At 31.1% G+C, this 23,335-nt stretch overlaps 1 protein-coding gene across 3 annotated transcripts in view; it reads left to right on the plus strand.

Annotated features, from left to right (window-relative positions):
- LOC136981550 (transcription termination factor 2-like) overlaps positions 1-23,063 on the plus strand; it is a 59,224-nt gene extending 36,161 nt beyond the window's left edge. For all 3 annotated transcript variants that reach the window (XM_067277863.1, XM_067277864.1, XM_067277862.1), the window contains 19 exons: positions 1,204-1,333; positions 4,974-5,153; positions 10,200-10,290; positions 10,374-10,513; positions 10,579-10,668; positions 10,753-10,900; positions 11,640-11,739; positions 11,820-12,007; positions 17,664-17,728; positions 17,929-18,017; positions 18,139-18,230; positions 19,966-20,048; positions 20,128-20,231; positions 21,273-21,497; positions 21,935-22,002; positions 22,230-22,383; positions 22,469-22,551; positions 22,627-22,701; positions 22,774-23,063. In XM_067277863.1, coding sequence (XP_067133964.1) covers positions 1,204-1,333; positions 4,974-5,153; positions 10,200-10,290; positions 10,374-10,513; positions 10,579-10,668; positions 10,753-10,900; positions 11,640-11,739; positions 11,820-12,007; positions 17,664-17,728; positions 17,929-18,017; positions 18,139-18,230; positions 19,966-20,048; positions 20,128-20,231; positions 21,273-21,497; positions 21,935-22,002; positions 22,230-22,383; positions 22,469-22,551; positions 22,627-22,701; positions 22,774-22,912 — 2,244 coding nt within the window. In that variant the 3' untranslated portion in view covers positions 22,913-23,063. The remainder of the gene's footprint in view (positions 1-1,203; positions 1,334-4,973; positions 5,154-10,199; positions 10,291-10,373; positions 10,514-10,578; positions 10,669-10,752; positions 10,901-11,639; positions 11,740-11,819; positions 12,008-17,663; positions 17,729-17,928; positions 18,018-18,138; positions 18,231-19,965; positions 20,049-20,127; positions 20,232-21,272; positions 21,498-21,934; positions 22,003-22,229; positions 22,384-22,468; positions 22,552-22,626; positions 22,702-22,773) is intronic.
- Positions 23,064-23,335: the final 272 nt, after the last annotated feature.

Below are 23,335 nucleotides of genomic sequence, written 5' to 3' on the forward strand. Positions count from 1 at the left end.
ATATCCCCTGAGCCAAAAATTGCCTGGATTCAAGTCTTGGAACTAACTTTTTTTGCTTTAGAAAAAATTGCCATCATCTCAATTCCAAACTTTCAGGACTTTCTAATGAATAGGAATGTCGAGTTTAATTTGGGAATCCTGTATTTAAAAGGCCAAAATATACAGTTCATTATGAAGCACAAAAATATAAAATTGATTTCAATATATCAGATAGGAAATGTGAAAGTTTATACTGCTAAATTAATTTTCTAACAAACTCCATTAGCTATTTTGTCATTCTGTACAAAATGACAATAACTAATGAACAACAGAAAAGTAATGTCATCATTATAATCACTTTATCACCTGTCTTAAGGTGATAATCACTTGTGTCCACAGGAAACCATCTTCCACTTGTGTGGAATCGTGGCAGAAAAATAGTAATGACATTGACGGAACAGTTTTGACATCATCCTACAATGAAAAGAACGGTACCACCTCGAGTCAATCTCATCCCGACCTTTCCATCGTGGGAAAAATCTATAAGCAAGTATTTGACCAATCGTGCTTCTTTAGATTGGTCATTTTTGTACGTTAATGCAAATGATCATTGGCAAGTGCTCTCTGAACGTTGAAATCCCTTTTTGATGGTTATAACCATGTACTAAAAGATTATGGGAAAAATTTACAAACCCGTGTCACTTAATGGATTGTCCACCGAAGTTATTCGCAACAGTTTTAACCACTTCTGTTTTGGCGGCATAAAGTGGAAACTGGTTCTTATATTAGAGCTTAGTTATAATTGCAAATACATTCTTTTTAGTGATATGTAAGCCACTAGGAATAAATTACATACGTGGAAAAAATCTTATATAAAAAATGCATAGGCAAATTGTTTTACAAAGACTATCAGCTCTTGCTATAAAGTAATAAGTAATTATAACAATACATTTTATTAATACATATTAATAGATCTTTTGTTAAGCAAATACTATTAAAAATCACATGAACATTAACTCAAATCATTTTTACATCAATAATAATTTCACTTAGTGGACAATATTATCATGGTACTAACCAGATAATTATCTGGTGATTGTTGTTCAGAAAAAATTATATCTTCCTGAATGCATGTGTTTTGATCATAATAGTAGATTGTAGCAGTTAATTACTTGTAATTTCTGATAGAATATTTAATAAAACGTTTTTATTTGTCATTTCTAGAAAGTCTACAATAGCAGTAACGTCGCCATCCTTCCCGACAAAGGTGCTCGCTTAAAAGTTGCAATAGATCAGTTAGAATTAAAAATAAATAATTTGAAATTAATTGAAGAGAAACAAAAAACAGCAAAAGGTAATTTGATTTATATAATTATTTCAGATTTTATTTATTTACATGTAATTTTAAGTTAATTTATTTCATATATGTCTGTATTACTTCAATTTTTAAAAATGACAAAAATCCAAATGTCAAGGTCATAAGTAATTTTATAACTGAATATTCTTTAATTTAAAAATTAATTAAATTAAAACTAGAATTTTCTAAATTCTTTATAGACATTTTACAAATGGAATATAATATTTTATACTGTCAGTTAAACAGAGTATGAATTATCTGGATGGCCAAGTAACTTATAATTAGTAGAGTCTAAAAACAAGACGTTTGTTTAAATTTAGACTATCTAACATGTACGTGGATATTTGATACACATACACAGTATATCAGAGTCAAATTGCATTTAATAATTAGATAAAAGGCAAAATTTTGGTGATGTAATGTTTATAAGTAACAAGAAGTGTCTATAAAAATAAGAAATCTATTATTTGTTTACTATAAATATACAATGCAATCTTGCTGATCTGATCATTGCTAGTCTTAGACATCTAGTAATTTGGTATCTGTGTGTCAGTTCATTGTCACTGATGAGAATGGCAATGGGACTGAATGTGCTTGTGTGTCTTTGCATATACAAGACAGATTACGTATATTAGACGCATACATTTTGTTAAAATACAGAAATAATTGAAATTTTTAGCATCTTGTGTCACAAAGTATCTGTCTACAGATCTACAGAACATAAACATCAAAAATAGTAGAATGATATACTTTATTGAAGTGGAGCATTAGCGAAGCTTCTTTTATGAGGCTTACAGAATTGAGTTCATTCTCAAAATCCATTTGATAGATTTTGATTAAACTTTGCCATTTTTTTTATTAATCATAATGCAGAATCCAAAAATTCAATAAAAAAAAATGGGTGTTTGTGACTTTGTTTTCAAGATATAAGGTCGTTTCACAAGCGCACACAAAGCAATATTGCACAAATTGCACAATTTAATTGAGACAAGGAATCCAGAAATGAAATGTGGATCCATTTAAATGTAACAAATTCAGGAATAAATCACTTAACTTTCCTGGAAACATTTAAAATTCTGGTGGTGCTATCTGTTACGATATTTCATTTTAAAAAATTATTTACATTTTAATTATTATAAAATGGCAAAAAGCTCAATTTCGAGGGTAGGGATGGATTTTATAAAAAATTGTAAATGCTAATAATGAGTAAAATCATTATTAAGTCTGACCCTACTCAAAATATGACATACGACCACCCTTTATCTCTTCGCCCCATCCACCTTAAACCACCAAAATTTAATAGCATGAATCTTTCTACCACATTTTTGCAGAATAACCATCATACTGCATATAAACTGGGAACACCAGCATGCTGGAAACCCTGGGGTTACCAGAATGCCAGTTAAACTGCAACTAAAAAATAAAATTAATCAGATATAACAAAACTAGTTGTTAAACAAATGTTTAAAAAACCATTCTTCAAGTACAATATAATATTATTGTAATTTGACTGACTTAAAATCAGGAAGAGAGTTTTCTTTACAAGACAATAAAACAATTAGCCACTTATTGACATCAGTGGTAGTAGTTAGTGTGGACTACACTGACCATCTGTCACAAATTTAAAAATAACACCTTCCTCTCAAATTTCATACAAAGCAGATGTTGAACTTAAGTTGAGATAATTTAGGGAGAGTTTCTTAAATTTAATATGTATATTTTTGAATTTTTGAATTGAATTACCGTAAAATAAACATTAAAAAAAGCACTTTTGGAGTTCCACGAATATTTTACGTCATTAGAAAGAAGACAAAATGAAGAAATTAAATGTATAATTGCGGTTTATGATGTAATGCTGACAGTTTCATGGTTTTAGAATAAAAATGCATTTGTTTTTACCTGACATAACTCTTGTTTTTTTAATGTGCTTTCTAGAGAGGGGTCTATAACCTCACTTAAACTGCATGTCAACATTCCCAGGATAAACTGGCCTTCTGGTTTTTACCATATGGAAATATCCGATTTCACGATCTCCCCAGATAGACCGGCATGCTGGTCATTCCACAAAGATGTAGTAATACAGAAAAAATTTCCTGAATTTATTTTTGCATTTCTTGACATTTCAAGATGCCCCGAGTCCAAAAATGTAAAATTCTTGGGGAGTCATTTTTTGACTGATTACCTTACTTTCCTCTGTTATAACAACAGAGCCAGGAAAGTAAAAATAGGAGTCTGTGAACTTGTTTTCAATATACAAAGGTATTACAGTGACAATGTCCATGCTCTGATGCAATGAGCACACCTAACAGAAGTTAAGCTTAGGTGTCAAAACACCTAGGTGTAAAAACAGTATTCCGTGTACCTAATGGAAAATAGGCATGAAAAACGAGTGGCATTACATAAGCAAAGAAAAACGAAATGAGGGTTGACTGGTGTTTTTTCTGACTTTTTTCTGGACTTTTTTTCTAATGGACAAAACCATGAATGAATATGTTCAAAAAATAATAATAATCTGTTAATATATAAATAGCCTGAAATAAACATTTGACTATGCATCAATAGAAATTCAAAATTTATTATTCTAGAGACAAGCTATTTACAATGGTTAATACAAAACTATGAATCAAGTTAGAAAAGAAAACAAGGTGTACAAATTATAAAATTCAACGATAGTTTTATCTAATCGAAATCAAAAGTAACAAGTATTTACAAAACCTTCCTGACTCTTGGAACTTAAAGTTAACTTAAGATTAATCTTACAACCAAAAAAACAATAGATATGAAATTGACTATTTACAAAATGCCGAAAGAATCTTGCTAACTAACTCAGCTAATTGTCACACCCAAAAGTTTAGAAATCCTTATTTGTCAATTGCACTTGCTTTTGAAACTTCACCAGCTTGCTTAGGGGAGCTCCATCTCGTCTTTCATTAGTCTTGTAGGATCCTTTATACTGTCAGATGTGACATACCTATGGTTGCACTACTCCAATCTCATTTACATACTTAGTCCAACAATTATTATTTTCTTTCACAATCTTGAGAACTTCTGTCTTTTACCAATATGTTCAAAATTTGAGTTCTGATTTTTGAATCCTTACACTTAGGATTATGTATTCCTTCTTTAATTCCTATACGAAAATCATTTTAACCTGCGGTGCTGTTGACTGGCAACATGGCACTATGGTGTCGGTCGTGGTAAGAGTTAGTATTTCTTTTGGGGGGTTGGTGTGTGAGCTTTTGTTCTTTAACAAAACAAAACATCCCCAAAACAAATAATGACAAGAACTAAATAAAACCCCAAAAATAAAAGTAAAGTTCGGACTTGACTCCTTACAGAGCAAAGCTTATCAAGAAATGCTAAAGAAACAAATTATTTAAATTATAGGGTATAATGTGGACTTATTTATTATAGGGATGATTTTTTTTTTGTTGTTCTTCTGTTTTTGACTTATAATTGTATACATAATCATTGTAACTTGTGATATATTTTTAAATGTGTCAAATTTTGCTTATTGATTATGTTTTATTTATTACAAGCAACTTTGTTTTTGTCAGATAAAGTGGCTTATATTGAATTATTAATGAAATATAAATTTGATTATTTTTTTGAAAAACTGATGCACATTTTTATTTAGAAAGGTGTGTCGTTCGTAACGATGGTAAATCAGAAGAAGGAACTGTATGTATGAATGTGATACAAAAAGAACATCCAGTAATGGTTAAAGAATCTTCTGAATCGAAACTCTCTCTAGACGTACAGGAACAAGCAAAAATGACTTTACCAAAACATTCTGACTTAGGAAAAACTCCAAAAGGTAAAATTTACATTTATAACAACTTGATATAAAAAAAATCTAATGGACTTGACAGTATTGGTTTAATTAATTGAAAGCAAAAAAACGATTTCCGATTTTTAAATATCAAACAAAGTAGATGTTATTGTAAGATTAATTACGTAACAAAATTTTAGATGTGCAAAGTAACTGTAATTAAAGTATCCTCATTTGACACTGCCTGAAGAAAGATGTTGCATTCAAAATGCAACCAAATTTTATACTGATACTTTAGGATGTGCAGAAAAAATTCCCACAAAGGAAAACATTTAATTCTAAAATTTACCACTACAAAATTTGTGGCACTGCAGTGTGATAAAAAGTCTCATATTTTTTTTGTTTTTTGTGCAGCTTACAGTCATCAATTGAGGCATGACAAAAAAATATGTTGCATTTGAAATGCTATTGCATTATCTATTGTATTGCTGTTTTATTGTTGCTGGTATTTACAGTAAATGCAAAAGGGAAAGATACAGACCCTGGCATTGCAACTGATACTACTTATTGTGGCCTCTATTTTGAAGTTGTAAAATCTGAAGTTGACAAACTATGTATGTTCAGTGGCCAAACATAAGTGACCTTCTGCGATGCTTTTCACAAGTAGTGTGTTTTTCAAGACTGCCTGGTTGGGGGTAAAACCTTGACAAACTATGCTTTTTAAATGATTACACAACCAAAACTCACAAGATTTAAGATCCAAAGATCAATGTGGCTCTAGTGTAGGAAACACAACTAATTGTTGTGTTCTTGGTGAAATGTTTCCACACAGCAACTGATGTACACATCATCCAATATGTGGTAGTGCCTGTCATAAAAATGGCCAATGCAAATGCTTTTGTTGCTTTAGTTACTAGATAACAAAAGCCTGGTATTTCTCTATATCTTTTAGCAGTATGAGAGCAGGTTGTTAGGCTCATAGACCTAGCTGCACAGAACTAGATCCAATGATAAAAGTTGCTTTGAAGCAACCTACATGCACTGAGTTTGAAGAATCTGTCAACATGCTTGTTAATATTGCAAAACCCAAATATGATGGTTAAGGATGTTACTGTTCCATTGAGCTGAATGTGCTTTATCATTTTACAAGATCTCCTATGGCCAAGCATCATCCACCTCTATTGTAGCAAGGAAGTTTAGAGCAAAAGGTCAGGTGGGTTTCCTTGACCAGGAAACTCACTTCATCAAGTAACTGTTAGATGTCACTGATCTTGTATAGCAAAAAAATGCAACAGTTTTTTCTTCTTCCACCCGTTTATATATGACATGGTCAACTGTTGTGACAGTACACTGCTAGAACTTACTAACAATATATTTTCCTTTGAGTGTTTTTCTATAGCCATGGCAAAATTTTTCAATACTTGTTCATCAATAGGTTTTCATCTCTGCCTTGGTTATTCTATTAGGCCTCTAGTTTCTTTGAATTTAGCAATTATTTTTCTGACAGAACGTAAGGTCAAAGGACCTCAGTACAATTTCTTAAGGTATCAGAAACTCAAAGTATGCCTTGCAATATTTTCATAAAACAGCTTTATGGAAATCTGTGTTTAGGCAAGATCATGACTCCCATGGCTGATTTGACATAATATAAACAGCATTTTCCATATCATAGGTAGTTTTATATGCCTAGAAATCATCCATAGCATGTGTGCATTATGCACATGATGGTTTTTTGCCACTCACAGTGCCAAGAGACTTGTAGCAGCGAGTTTTGAACTAAATTTCTTGTGGAAATCTCTTGTGTTCCAAAGTAGCATACAAAATTTAGTCTAGTTTGGACTGCTACATATTATTCCAGACAGCATCGAATAAGAATACTTTTATTATAATTACTGTGCCCATTGACTTTGGTTATCAAATGATGACTGTCATATAAAAACATATACAGGCAATCCAAAAGTCAAACAATAGAGTTGCATGTTATAGAGAGTTCATTCCCAGAGAATTAAAAAGCATCTCTTAAGATAGGAAATTTTTACTACTATTTTTTTTTTACAATGAATATATCACACTGTATAAAACATCATTTAAAAGGTTAAAAACTTTAAACAGAAAACAGACAATAAAACTTAAATTTCACAAATAATTCCAATATTACCAAAAAGGGGCAAAGAAGCACCATTGCATGATAGCTCAAAATTTTTTGTTTGTGGGCTGAAAATGTATGAAAATCCAAAGTTAATGTACAAAAAATGGTTTAATGGCACAAATATATGCACAAAAGAGCAAGTTGTCAAAGTCTCGGATTGCCTGTAAAATCTTTACTCTAATAAACTTGAATTGTATTTTTAGTACTTCAGATACATTTTAATTATAACAATTGTGTACAGTTTTATGCATAAAATATTTTAAAAAATAGGCTTGTTTCAGTTTGTTTTATTATTTAGATTTATTCATTATTAAAAGGACATGTAAATGTCAATTTACATTGAGTAATGTGGGGATAAATTCTGGAATTTTATCAGAAGCCACTCTGGCATGAGACTAAACTTATTTGGCAATTGATTAAAAGGTATGATTACTACAAAAAATTGTAGTTTTAATAAGTTTTTTTTATAGTGATCTGGCATCATTTGAATTTGCTACATTTTATTCCTGTGCCACGTTAATTTGTGATCATGTGAAATAGCAGTGATTCTTCCATCCCTGATAGTTTTTCTCTGGTATTTCTTAAAGCTGCATATCCATCTGTGTAAAATTTTTGATAAAAGACTTTTCCACTCATCGTAGGCCTTCAAAAAAGTGCTGCGAAAGATTGCCATCTTTTACACAGAATCTCATACAGTTATTCTTTGTTGTCACGCAATTGCATGAGTAAGGTGCCAATTTTTTGCTCCAACATCATTTTTGATTACTTTCAAGTCACCAAAAGTGATATCGTGGAGGTCTCTCATGATTACCGTACAAACTAGTCATGACATCGCGGATGTTTGTCAACCATGCGTAATGTAATGACATGCAGTCTGTAAGTCGTTACAATCTTCAATGATTATCTGTAAGATATTCTCAAGTTTGTGCCCTTCAACGACGACGAAAAATCAAACTTAAAATATTTTTGTGGGTTTATTTCATGCCCAAAAAAAATACAGAAGAATAATTTTCTGGTCCTTCTGAAAAACATCTCAGTTTTCTCATCATTTATTTCCACTCGTTTCACATTAGCCCATGCTGTTGCAAAATTTAAGTGCTCACTATAGGAATCCATTTAAGGACATTGTTCTGTAAACAAAACAAAATATCTCATAAACTAGACAATGTATGACATTGAAATTTGCATGTGCAATGAAGTCACATCACAGGAGTTTTCAGAATTGCCACATTTCAGGAATGCCAATTACATACAGCATAATTACACCTGAAAAATCAGTGGAAAATCACTGCCTTATGCATGCAGCTGTGCTAAAAAGCCGCTTGTGTGATTGCAGGTTAAGTCTGCACATTAAGAATTAAGTTAACATTGAAAGTTTGCTTTTGTATTACAGAATTGCTATTAATTGATAGAACTTCAATTTTGTATTTATAATTCTTAAACACTTTTTCTTTAAACTAATTTCAATCTACAATCTAATTTCAATTCCTATCTACTAGTAATGTAAGCAAACTTTTTACTGCAAGTGAATACAGTAACTATTTAACCTCCCGTTCCAATAGTATATTTTACATTTTTACATTTAAAAAATGTGTGCAATTTAATTTGAAAATCGAATATTGTTTAATGGTGTAAAGGAACTGAGTCCGAACGTTATTTTTATTTTATTATTATTTCTGTTTTATTATCTTTTGTTTGGGGTTTATGTTTATTTAGGACGAAGGTTCCCCACCACTCTCTTGTTAGTAATGAAAAATGAAGATAAAACAACTCACGGAGAAATAAGCGTTGTAGGAAAAATCTTGCGCACTTGCGCTGCCCGGCGGAAGTAACAGTCCGCAGAGAAAAAAAAATGGAGGGGGGAGTCCCCACAGTCACTAGTAGAGAAATACTTGATAAACCGTCTTAAACATCCCAGAAAATTATGATAAATATTTTGTAAACGGTTTATAAGCTTTGTCGGAAAATTAAAGCTGTCAGAAAAGAAAGTTAATGTTAGCAACTAAGTATGTAAATAAGGGGAGTAACCCAGCTCAAGTGTGACGTCACCTCACAGTATAAAACCCGTACGTTAACCGAAGAAGGAGAGGTGATTTCCAAACAGAGGTGAATTCCAAATCTAGGCGACTGTGAGAGCGAGGTAGATTCGAAAGCGAAGTATTTTCTGATAGAAGTCCAGATTGATAATTGGACGATCCAAGGTGCTAAAGAGGAGTTCGATTGACGATTTGACGATATCGAAAGTATGGAGGAAATAGTTTTCTTCGTATAGTGAGGTGACGGATAGACGTTTAATTAGTAAGAGATTTTGTTCATAGTTTCTAAGTATTTGATTGTCGAATTTTCAAAGGGGAAATTAATATTAAGTTAAGCTAAGTAGCTAAGTTTATTGTCGGGTTGACTTGTTGATTTTCGTTAATAAATTTTGTTTGGAATTATTGACATTTGTACGTAGTACGTTCTAGTTATTAATTAAATATATTTGAACTTTTGATCTGACTTGATATTTATCGTTATTACTACTAATTTTTCGGTGCACGCTTAAAAGCCCAGGCCTGGCAAACTAATCTCGAATCCGCATAAAGTACCCGTTAGGTTAACGGAAGTTTCACCGACCGTAATTATAGTCAGTTTCCTAAGATACTAAAAAAATAGTACTTTACAATAGTTATATTTTGCAAGTAATTTGTTTTTCCTCCAAGCATTTTGAAAAATTTGTTTGTTGTCCGAAATATATCGATATTAGTTCTGTTGACATAGTATGGATGGTCATTGATGGCAATAGCACACTTTCTTCTTCAAATTGAATTTTTTTAAATCTTTTGTGTCTTATATTTGTATGTAAATTATTATTTTATTTTTTAAGTTACTAACTCCAAATATCTCAATAAATGTGAAATAATCAATTATTCTAATCATTTCTTTCTGTAAAATTATTATAGAAAATATTTTATGGAATAACTACATGATGCAGTTTGTCAGAGATGCCGAAATGAGAACGAGAATAAGAAATGTCATGTCCGAATTACAGAAGTAAGTAAACTAGACAGTTAACGATAAAGCTTTGCAAACTTTTTAAAAACCGTATGTATTGAAACCGTATCGTGTCTTTAAAGTTCCTATTCTTCTTGTCCGAAAAACAACTATCTCGAAGAAACACCAAAAAGTCTTCTGATTCCTTTACTTCCACATCAGCGATATGCCCTTTCCTGGCTCCTGTGGAGAGAACGTCACTATCCGCACGGAGGAATTCTTGGTAACTTCAAAATTAAACGTCTTGTTTGTTTGTTAATTTGCACGTAATATCTGTTCTTTCTTTAGCCGACGATATGGGTCTAGGGAAGACGATAACAATGATAGCCCTGATATTGAAACAAAAAGAATGCGAATCACAAGAGCAAGGAGCAACTTGTATGTTAAAATATTTAGAAAGTTTATTGAGGATTTATTTATTAATATGTACATTTTTATAATTTATCATATATTTAAATTTAGCTAAACAACTTTGTCCCAGATTGTCCTTGATTGTGTGTCCAGCTTCAATTATCCATCATTGGAGTAATGAAATTTTAAACCACTGCATGGAGGAAGCTGTTAGAGTATACATATATCATGGTCCCAATAGGATTAGAAGTGCCCAAAGGTTAATATAATAAAATTCTAAAATATATACAAAATTCTAAATCAAAAATATATAGTCAAACCTCAGGTTTCAGATGCCTTGCTTTTCAAACAATTTGGTTTATGAACAAAATTTTGAACTTTTTTTGTCTTGGTTGTTGTATGATAACTCATTTGCCGAACAAGCCACTCGGCAAAGCTAGCCACAGGTGGTAAACTTCCTATACTTTCTATGTTAAAGAAAGTCGATGGCCCAACCAATCAACAACATCAATACTGATTTAGAAGTTAGTGAAGCCAAGATTGTCTTACGTCATGATACAAATAATCAGTGACGTGGCTATTTACATTACATTTCAATGCGCATGTGGGAAAGATTCTATTTCCATTTTTCAGTACGTTCTGCAGTTGAATTTAAATCAAATTAATTGGCATTCACATAATATAAATGGCATTCAAGAATTTGTGTTTAAATATGCTTAAGTAAAATTAAATGACAAAAATTTATTGATATAATATTATATAAAATGTTATATTGCCTTCATAGGCATTTTTATGCATGAAATTTAGCTAAAAAGATTTTAAAAAATAAAAATAAGGTTTTGCTTTGGGGGTTTGGAACGGGTTAATCCATTTTATATTGTTTCTTATGGAAAAATTTGATTTGGTTTTCGAAGGTTGAAACCCAAGGTTCACCTGTATGTATATATATATATTTATATTTATTTATTTTGTTTGTAGTAATTTTATTAGTTTTACAGATTATCGGAGTATGAAGTTGTGATTGTCACGTATGATACACTTTGCAGTGAAATTAAAGAAACTAAAGCAAAAAATAAGAGTGCATCACCTAGAAGTAAAGTAATAGTTATTGTTGTCTGTATTTTGTTTATTTTGTAGTTATTCAAATGCCTTTAATATATCTTGAAAATAAATTTCAGAAAGTACAAGAAAAGTCTCCTCTCTTGTGTATAAAATGGGAGAGAATAATTTTGGATGAAGCTCATAGAATCAAAAACTTTAAAACGAGAACGGCCCAAGCCATTTGCCTGTTGAATGCCAAATATCGCTGGGCAGTTACCGGCACTCCCATTCATAACAATCTATTTGACCTTTATTCTTTAATGAAGTAAGATTTTTATTGTTGCATTTTATTTGATACAATTTTGTGCATTTAAAAATTCAGTTTGTGTACAACAAACAAAAGTTTTATCTTACTTCTTTCTTCATTTGTAAACTAAAATTTTCTGTTACAATATTCTTTTCCGAATTTCAGAGTATGCCCATACTCTGAAATTCGGAAAAGAATATTGTAACATTTGTAACATTGTACGTTCCAGTAAATAAGTTAACTACACAGGTATTTGTAACATTATTTATTCACACTAGTATATATGCATCACTATATTTCAAATCACTATATTTTAGTGATTTGAAATGCATATATACTACTGTGTTATATATTTTGTTATATTATTATGTTACAGTGGAACCTTTCTTAACGAGCACCTCGCATAATGAGCAAAACAAATTATTAAAAAAATGACTCACTTAACGAGTGACAGGGAGAGGGGAAGTCCCAGATCGTGCGCATGCTACATCAGTCTCTGTTTAGCACTCATTCTGCTAGCATTGCTTGTGTTCACACATATTACATATAAACATCAACAACCATAGCCTGTTACAGTGGGTGATCAGTTAACGAACACAATCTGTTCCATGACTTTGTTCGTTAACCAATTATCAATTTACCATAGGTTTTTATGGGAATTTGATTAATTCATTCTGGAGACCCCCAAAAATAAAAAAAATATATACTTTCTTACTACGTTTATTTATATGTAATAATAAAAATGCAAGACTGTGTATATTGTCATGTTTTTTGTTTGTGGGGTTAAAGAATCTGTCTAATGTCGATTGCTTTTCTCTCTTCTTCAGGATTTTCAGAAGTAATTAATAGCATTGTAATTGTAGAGATCCCCAAGCCTATTAACCTCAACCTGGTTTGTATGCCATTTTAAGACCGTTGATCTGACATTCCCCACTTCTTCAAAAGATCTTTAATCAATAGCAGATATTGGCATTAATCCTCTTTTTCAGAAGAAAACGTATTTTGCCAAGTTTCTTGGTGTTCTTCATTCAAGAGTTTTTGGCGTTCTTCTGTCATCAGATCCGTTTAAGGTTCCATTATGAGCTCTTCAATGTTCTTTATTTCTCAGATGTGATTTTTGTTACTCCTTTAGCTGCTTGAGTCTTCTCATTATACTATATCTTTCTTAGATAAAGATTGAACTGCAGCCAACTGTAGACCTGTATAAGCCATACTGCCCAGCAACATCAGACATCTTCTGCCCACTCTCTACTTTTGCTATTATACTGTCACTTTTCGACAATAAAAACTGATGCAAAACTTAACAAGTGCCCACCCGACAGTCTCGTGAATACTATAAAAGAATTGTTTCTGTCATGAAAATAAAAGGCTGGAATTACAAGGGAAAGTTTCAAAGTTCAGATGAATACTATCCGATCAGTATATACCGGGTCGAGCATCAATGTCGACGTCTCTCGTGCTCCAAAAAGTTTCAAATTGTTGCCCGAAGACAAGGGAAGACCAATCGGTATTTATTATTTTACATCACTTCTTCTTGTGTTTGTTCTGTGAGGTGTTTATTATCCAATTTGTTTGTTAACTGATCACCCACTGTATATAATAAACACACCAAATGATGTGCCAAATTCTTGGGCTATGTAAAGGCTATAATTAAATATTAGAAATTAATTAATTTGACTAGAAGTAGGCAGTTATGCTGCCGTCTTGTATTAAATTTAATGACCAGTTCCAAATTAAATTTTTAAAATGTCTAAATTAAAAATTATTTATTTATGATTATTTAATTTAATACGAGATGAATGCATAACTGCCTTCCTCTATCAAATAAATAATTTCTAATATTTAATTATAGCCTTTACATAGCCCAAGAATTTGGCATATTGTTCTGCATGTTTATCACACATATTATCTGTAATTTTTTTTTTTTTTCCTTGCAAATCGAATTCACATTTCAGATTGGTTCATTCCACACTAGAAGAAAAGATGAAGATGATTCATGCTCCTTAACAATGTATATTGTATAATTCTATTCGAATAAACATTGTACATAAAATATTTTAGTATTTTTTTTTCGGCATGGAATGCATTATCGTATTTTACATTAATTTATATGGAAAAAATTATTTCGCATTACGGGTAAGATTCTGGAACTAATTATGCTCGTTAAGCGAGGTTCCACTATATATATACTTCGGTTTATGAATCAAGAAAGAAATAACTTATACTCTGAATCCTGGTAAAACAATTAAAGGAAGTCTTCTTTTTACACAGTCACAATTTTCTCTAAATAATATTATTGATAGTAGACATAAGAAAATAAACTGCTATTTTAAAAATCTTTTATGTAATTGTTTCAATGTCTGCAGTAAAATATTGTTCTATTGATGGAATTACCAATAAAGTGACTTCTGCAATGTGTACATTCATAATCGGCCACAAAAAATAATGTATAAAAGTTTTAAGTAACAATAAAAACACTTTATTTCATTATTTAAATTAAAGAAGTTAACACACACACACACACACACACATATATATATATATATATTTCATTGATTATACAGTGTGTGTGTATATATTCATGTAAATAAATGAATTATATTTGTTCTGGTATTTATTTAATTGGTGGTCATCACTCAAGATGATTCCTCTGCCAGGTTTGACAAGCTGATTTAAGATTTGTAGTTTGCATTTTTGTATGATGCAATATGACAGTGGTATTGCCATATAATAGAAAAAAATATGGAATAATACATAGTAGTAGGACAATAAGTTTAATTTATTGGAGTAGTTTGATATGTCTTACTATTAGACATTGTCCGAAATCATGTTATTTGACTTTGTCTTCGGCATCACAATACTAGAGTTCCATTTAGAAATCGAGACGAGCGGCAACTTGCTGTTTACGTTTAGTTCAATGCACAATATTTTTGTGCATGAAATACAGCATAAAAATAAAAAAAAACAGGTTTTGTTTTGGGAACAGGTTAATACATTTTATATTATTTCTTATGGGGAAAATTTGTTTCGGTTTTCTAGTTTGAAACCCGAGGTTCAACTGTGTATACAGTATATATTGTTTGTAGTAATTACGAATTATGAGATATATACACCTTGAAAGTATGTTTTTCTTTAGCAAACAAGAATGTTTTACTCAGTTAACAATTTAATTGATAAGTCTGGTAAAAGTGAACTCTCTCTGAATCTGACAAGATTTATTTTTGAAAATTTTTGTACATTTCTGGTGACTTTTATCTATACACAGTTAAGATTTGCATTTTGTATATAGCTTTGTTTTATTTTATACATTAGAATTGAGAAGGAAGCCCTCAAGTAAACTACAATCCTTTCTCTCTCTGTTATCATTCACTATGTTGTCACATTTTATTACATTTATAAATTAAAAACTGAGTTGATTGTTTTTATAGTCCATGTTTCATTTTAATGATACATTAATTAAAATCCAAAATGTCAGTTAAGAAATATGTAAGAAAATGATAATAGTAAATTAATATAAAGTTATATCACTATATTTATTAAGTAATCTTTATTTATTATTTTAGTTAATTACTTGTTTTAGTATTTATATTTAATCAGAGGGCTCTACCCACAGGCTTTAACTCCTTATTCCTAATACAGACTATTCATAACAAAAATTTCATGACAATTCACTTTTTCTCAGTGCCACCATTTCCATTTTATTATTATTATTTTGTGAATGTCATCCTTGGCTGATATTGCTTCCAAGTGTTATGCTGTACTAAAATCAAGGCATAGCTACCCAAACAGGTGTTACATTAAGCTTCTGTGTTGTTGGTATATGTATCAACATCTAGAAACTTTTTAACAGTGTGATGTGTTCGATATTGTGGCTTTCTGTAACGCTATGTACCGTATTTTACGGACTATAAGATGCACTTTTTTCTTCAAAAAATTGCCTCCAAAATTCAGGTGCGTCTTATACTCCGTAGCATCTTATAGGTATTTTTTTTTTTTTTTAAATTGCTTAAAAATTAAGGTGCGTCTTATAGTCTGTAGCGTCTTATAGTCCGTAAAATACGGTATATGTTTTTATTAAGGTTTAATGTTTCTATACTTTTGGGTAGTGTCTGTGGTATAATACCAGTAGAAGAGAGGACAACAGGTACAATAAATACCTTATCTGGCCTTCACACTTGTCTTATTTTTTGAGTAAGTGGAATATACTTGTTGATTTTTCCAGTGGGAGCATTTTTTATGTTACGCTTGTTTGGAATGGAGATGTCTGTTATATAAGTGATTGTACTGCATTTGTCAATGAAAGTGATGTCAGGTTTATTGTTATGAATTGTTTTACCTGTGATTATGGTTTTGTCATAGTATATTTTGTGTGTCATTTTCTAATACTGCCTGGGTGTTTAATAATCTGTGTTTCAGTACAAGCTTTTGGTGTATATTTGCTATTTGATTATGCCTATGTAAATAGTCTGTTTTTGTTAAGAGCTTGCAACGAGGTTATATGTTGTATTGTTTCCGTAATATGGCATTTTCTTCGAGAGTCATTTGTGAGCGATGTATCCTTCTGGATGTGTATTTAGTGTTTATGACCTGATCTCGAATGGCGACCATAAATCCGTCAGTCTGTCCAAACAGGCAGCCCGTAGTCAGCCAGTAGTTTGGTGCAGTTTTGTCAATGTAGTCTTTACATGGAAGGGTTAATCTTTCTATGGCAGATTTAGGATAATGTTGTTTATGCTTAGTAAGTGTTTTTGTTTTCCTTTGGAGTTGCTCAAGATCTGTGTGAGACCAATGCATAACTCCAAAAGAATAAGTGAGTACTGGGACAACATATGTGTTCATTGCTTCAATTGTGTTCTGAGAATAGTGTTTAACTTACAGTAGACCCCTATAACACGGATTCGTATAACACGGCAAAAAAATTGCGATCGTATTCGTACGACACACTAAAAGAGACTCGTATAACACGGTAGAACGTCATCGCCGACTCGTGTCGCGACAGGATCGGTCGAATCCGGACCAATAGCGGATTTTGTACAAACCGTCAAGTTTAAACGAGCACCGGACCTACTAAAAAATATTTATTATTCAATATAAAAGTATGTTTTTATTAACGACGTCTCTAATGTTAAGTTATTTTCCTGCGAAAAATTTGCCGATCGGGAAACGCACGTCTGCCCTTCGACAAGCCGCTCCGCGACGAAAACAAGCTAAAGCAACGGTGGGTGTCGTCAAACAGTGCACACTCGGTAAGTAATCCTACAAATTTTTGTTTACGGCATAGTTTATATGGATTATTCCCAAAAAATTATACGTGATTTGTAAATGTCGAGTCAAATTAATCTAGAATCGATTAATTTTACGGAAGAAAACCTTTCAAACGGCCATAGCCTCTAAACTGCGCACGTGCCGGGCCGCGATTGGCTCACGTATTTAAGTGACTCGTACAACACGGGTTCATATAACACAGAACATATCTACCACGTTACAGGGGGTCTACTGTACTTTGGTATTTTTTAATCAATCTTTGCTTTATTATATTATCATTATTATTATTGAAAAACATTTGTGAGACTTTTAAGCTAAGTATTTCATATATATATATAGGATAGATTAGTATTATAATTTTATTTTTATCAAATTAATTTTTTTGAAAATTTTTACTTTTTGTTTACAGATTTCTTCATTTTTTTCCTTTTGATGAATTGAAATTATGGAAAAAATACATAGAAATAAATACAGGTAAAATAAGTAATTTTAAAGCTTTTAATTTTTGTGTAATCTGAATATTTGCATTATTTTTATCTTTAAAAATTAAAATAATTTGTAGATTAAAATAATTTTAACTTGTTTATTTGATCATTTTAACTATTATTATAAAAAGGTGCAATTTTTGTTATTAAACATTCCAAAACAAAATATTTCATATATTTACGTTACAGATACTTCTGGTAATCTCTTTAAAGTTTTGACGAATTTTATTCTCCTGAGACGTTTGAAAGATCAGACCGACGAGAAGGGAAATCGTTTGGTGAGTGTCGACTTTTGTACAAATATTATAGACATTAATTTTATGTAATTTAGAAACAATAGACTTGAATATTATATGTCAAATGTAAGTAGATATTCTATGATAGATGATATTTGTATAGATTAATCTACCTCCAAAAGAAATGATAACCATCAAACTACAGTTATCTGCCAAAGAGAGAAAAGTGTATGACAAATATTTCAAGTTCTGTCAGTAAGTTCAGTTTTTATTTATTTTCTTTATTAATGCAAATGAGAATTATTATAATGAGATATGGAAAAATGTGTAATGAAGAATTTTTGCAAAAATTACTACATAAGAACTTATATTACTTAGAAAAAAAGTGTATATAAACATTAATGAACTTTCTGTAAAATAATTTCTTTAGTAGAATCTGCCTATTATAGTCATGAATGTTATAGGTCATTTAAAGTTATTAAAATTAATAAATGCCAAACTGTAAAAATTAAAATGTACGAATAATGCTTCATTTATTGTAAATTAAAGTTTGGATATGGTTACTGTCTTTAAATAATTTTTTAAGGTCTTAATTTTGCTACCATGCTGGCAGTGAAACAACCTGCCTTTGCGCAAGCATTGGCCTTTAACCAGTTTTTTTAAAAGTTAATTGTTTGGTCGTTATACTGGATTTTTAAATATGTTGCACAACAACCCGGGGTGTGCTATGACCCCTACTAACCCTTGAATAATTATGAGTACAAAATGGGCTTAAATAGACTTGGCCAAATATTACATGATGGAAAGGGAAAATTCAGAGATGTTAATAAGTCGGGGAATAATGTCATAATTGGTCGGGGAATCGCACGTGGATTTTACCTATAGGGGAAGTCTGTTTTTATAGTTGTGAGCTTACATTAGAAAGACTATGACAATATTTGACAGATAAACAAACTTAATGTTGAAACATTTTAATTATTATTTAAATTTAACAATGCAATAATTATAATAATAATAATGTAAACAAATATCTTAAATTTATTTTATAAATCTCTAAAGTAAATATAAGTAGCTCATATGACGTATTTGCCTGTGTTGCATTTCCATGTATACAACCGATTCAATACTAATGACATTTTTAAGTATTTGCAAGTAGATATCACAAATTAAATGTTATATGCATAAACTTTATAACATGTAGTCAGATTTTTTCAATTTAGAATACAGTGGAACCTCGCATAACAAGCAAAACAAATTGTAAAGAAATGACTCACTTAACAAGTGACATTTTGCATAACAAGTGATAGGGAGAGGGGAAGTCCTGGATTGTGTGCATGCTCCATCAGTCTATGTTTAGCACTCGTTTGGCTAGCATCTTAGTTTCGCTCGTGATCAAACATTTTTCCAAACTTGTGTTCGCACACATTACGTATAAACGTCGACGACCGTCGCCCGTTATATAATAAACACGCCAAAAGATATGCCAAATTCTTGGGGTCTAATTTTTAATTTAGACATTTTTAAGATTTAATTTGGAATTGATCATTAAATTTAATACCAGATGACAGCATAACTGCCTTTCTCTAGTCAAATAAATAATTTCTAATATTTAATTATAGCCTTTACGAAGCCCAAGAATTTGGCATATTGTTTTGCATGTTTATCACACATTATCTGTGTTTTTTTTCCCCCCTGCAAATCGAATTTATATTTCAGATTGGTTTATTTCACACTAGAAGAAAAGATGGAGATGATTCACGCTCCTTAACAATGTATATTGTATAATTTTCTTTGAATAAACGTTATACATAAGATATTTGATTTTTTTTCGGCCAGAACGCATTATCTTGTTTTATATCGATTTATATGGGAAAAATTGTTTTGCCTAACGAGTAAGATTCTGGAACGAATTATGCTCGTTAAGCAAGGTTCCATTGTATAGTTCAATGAAATAAAATACAATTTTTATGTGTCTTTTTTTGTGACGTAGATCGACTGTTGCTACTTTTCGTTACGAACAAGAATTGAAAAAGAATGAAGGTCCAACGATGTCTCAATCCAGAATTCAAACAAGTAATTTTAGAGGAGTTTTATTTATAACTTGTAAAAATTATATTAGTCCTTTTTAAAAAAATGATTATTTTAAATTTAGAAGAGAAAGTAGAGATTGGCGGAATTCAAGTTAACAAATCGTTCATACTGGTGATGCTTTTGAGGTTACAACAGTGTTGTTGTCATCTAAGTTTATTACAAAAGGTAAAAGATAGTCATTAAAATTTATAGACATTTATTATGTTGCCGAATCGATACGTCGTTATAAGTAATGCAACGGGAAACGATACCAATTTGTGAACTTCGTATTTGCATTAGCTTTTTAAAATATACTGTTTTATCTACTTATAAGTTAAATAAAAATCAATTTTTTTTTAGATAATATTTTTCAGTAGTATGGAATTATTGACTGCAAATCCATAATTGCAAAAGCTCGATATGACGACGACGATAGTCTTTATTTATGGTTAGTGCATTTGAACAACTTTATAATAACTGATGATTTCATTTAAACAGTTGTAGCAGAACCTACTTACCTTAATCACTTTAGACTCACCTGTATTGTTGACAATAACTAAACAACATTAAGTAGGGAAAGTAAAAATATAACTATGAAAGTTCTGGTTTATCAACTTCCATTAAAATAAAATGTTAAAACAAAACATGTATATGCTTTTTGTTTTCTGTAGCAAATTTGTACTTAATTCCAAAGAACATACAACCGAGAGAGAGAGAATCGTGAGCAATCGAGTACTGAAAAAACGTACAATTTGAAGATATGTTAATTATAATTATTAATTCCTCCAGTGTATTAATTAAGCTACTATACTGTGAGCAGGAAGTATTGATTAAAGACTGATAACAATTGTGCATCATCAGTATATGTTGAGGCTAATAATGCAAAAACTGCAGCTTAAAAAATGGCAGCAACAAACTGATTGTAATAAGCAGAAGTTTACAAGTGTATTTTAACTGTTTTAGCTATAAGCTAGATCTGTTAACATTACTCGATCGTTGATGATATATATATCCATAATTACAATAAGATGTACTATTAAAAATACACAAATTAATAATTGTTTTCTTATTCCATTAAATAAGGAAATTAAAGTAACTTCAAAATAGAATTTTTTTATTATTATTGTTTGAGGATTACGGAAGCGAGACCAAATTTTTCTAGGTAGCTTCTCTGTATCGGCACGGATTCATTCGTTCCGAAATCACCGAGATATTTTATCTTTAAAGGTTGCCAAGTACGAAATATTTTGGACCGAAGACGACAAAGAGGAGAAAATGTTCGAACGGATGGAAGCATTGTCTCTAAACGACGACAAAAAATCTACGGCTTCCAAAGACGTGCCGCTACGCGGTTTATTTTGCGGAATAAACGACGATTCGTCTCTCGGCGTCTCGCCGACTCGGAAACAAACTTTGGATGCAGACTTTAAACCGAGTGCACCGAGTACAAAGGTAAAACTATTGCTACGAATTAAATAATTATCTCAAAAACCGGTCGGTAAAGATACGAGAGTAATCGTAACCGGACAGACATACGAACGGTTGCGGTAAATACGTGTAACCTTTAACTGTTATTAAGATAATAGTTATTGCAGATATCTATATTTATATAATTTGTGGCCGACAGTCTAGTGAAGACCGAACCGTATTCCACAAGTAAAATTTTCTCTACGCGATCTCAATTACTTGGCTCCATTATAGTTCGATAAGCTTCGTGTATCTCTACTAACTGGTTTTTGAGATAATTATCTAATTTAATTTATTAGAGGCAAGAACCTTACAACTATGTTGCTATAAAGTTTATTTATTGAGACGATTACATTTTGTAATAATGTCAAGTTATCAAAATATTACAGAATTTAATTGCAATTCCATTTAATTAATGATAGGTATTAGCAATACTAAGTGAATTAGAGAAGATAAGAAATAAAAGTGAAGATGGTATAATGGAGAAATGGTATGTTACGTTTTGACTAAATCATAATTAAGTCTAATAGATACATTAGAACTTTGGTTCAGTTTGTGTCAATGCAAAGTATGATGCTTGTAGAGTTTCAAATTCTTATTAATTAAATCAGTTTTTAATCTATGGTGAATTGTATGTTTTTACATAAATGTGGATATGTTTATTTTGATAACATAATATGAAATTTTAAGTGCGATTTTAACGTATAACTTTTTAAGCGTATTGATTTCGCAATGGGTGTCCATGTTGGAAATCGTGGCAAAACACGTCGACAAAGCGGGTTATCGATACAGTAAGATTATAGGAGACGTAAACGTAGAAACGAGGACAAAAATAGTCGAAGAATTCAACAACGATCCCCGAGGAGCAGAAGTAGGGACGCATTGCCACAGCCGATAAGTAGTTAATTAGCATTTTGGTTAAGAGAACTTTTAGTAAATTAATTTTGTCGTCGTAGATACTGCTTCTGTCGCTCAAGGCCGGAGGAGTCGGTCTAAATCTGATCGGCGGAAACCATCTTTTCGTGTTGGACATTCACTGGTAAGTACGGTGCCGGGTAGATAAGTATTTTGCAACACCTTTCTTATAAACGTCGATTTTTTTATTTGCGCTTAGGAATCCCGCTCTGGAGAACCAAGCCTGCGATCGCATCTATCGTCTAGGCCAAAAGAAGAAAGTCTTCATTCATAAGTGAGTAGAAGAAAACTAACCGTAGAAGAAATATTTTTATTTATTTAAATTTTTTAACACATTTCCATACAGGTTCGTATGCGAAAATACTATAGAAGAGAAGATCGTGTCGTTTCAGAAAGACAAAATGAATCTAGCAAATAACATATTAAGCACAAATAACAAAATTCAAATAAATCTAAAAGATTTTTATCACTTACTTCAGATTTAATGCAAGAGTCCGGTTAGTTTTTATACTTCCATATAACGTTTTCTTGCATTCTGATGGAATTTATTTACGTAACCGAACGTCCAAAGATTTCTGTGATACAAATACATATCTTTGTCTTATTTGACTGTGATAAATTATTTTTTTAATCCAAGTTTCTCGTTTCATCATTTTAACACGCATTTTTGGTACATTATACTAATTATTTTAGTTTTTATTAGTAGATTATTGCAATTTTTATTCTATTCTTCTATTACTTTCTACATTTGTTTGGTTCGAGAAAAACCAAATTTTATAAATTAAAAGTATTTGCATCTCAATTTTTAGAATCTGAAAATTTTCCATTTTACGGAGCAGAAGTAATTTAGTTTCCGGTAGACCGACGACGTGCGGTAAATTAATACGCAAATTTTTTACGTCGGCGCA

The sequence above is a fragment of the Centruroides vittatus genome, unplaced genomic scaffold (assembly GCF_030686945.1).
Source record: "Centruroides vittatus isolate TY-2023 unplaced genomic scaffold, ASM3068694v2 contig_767, whole genome shotgun sequence".
Taxonomy (NCBI): Eukaryota; Metazoa; Arthropoda; class Arachnida; order Scorpiones; family Buthidae; genus Centruroides; species Centruroides vittatus.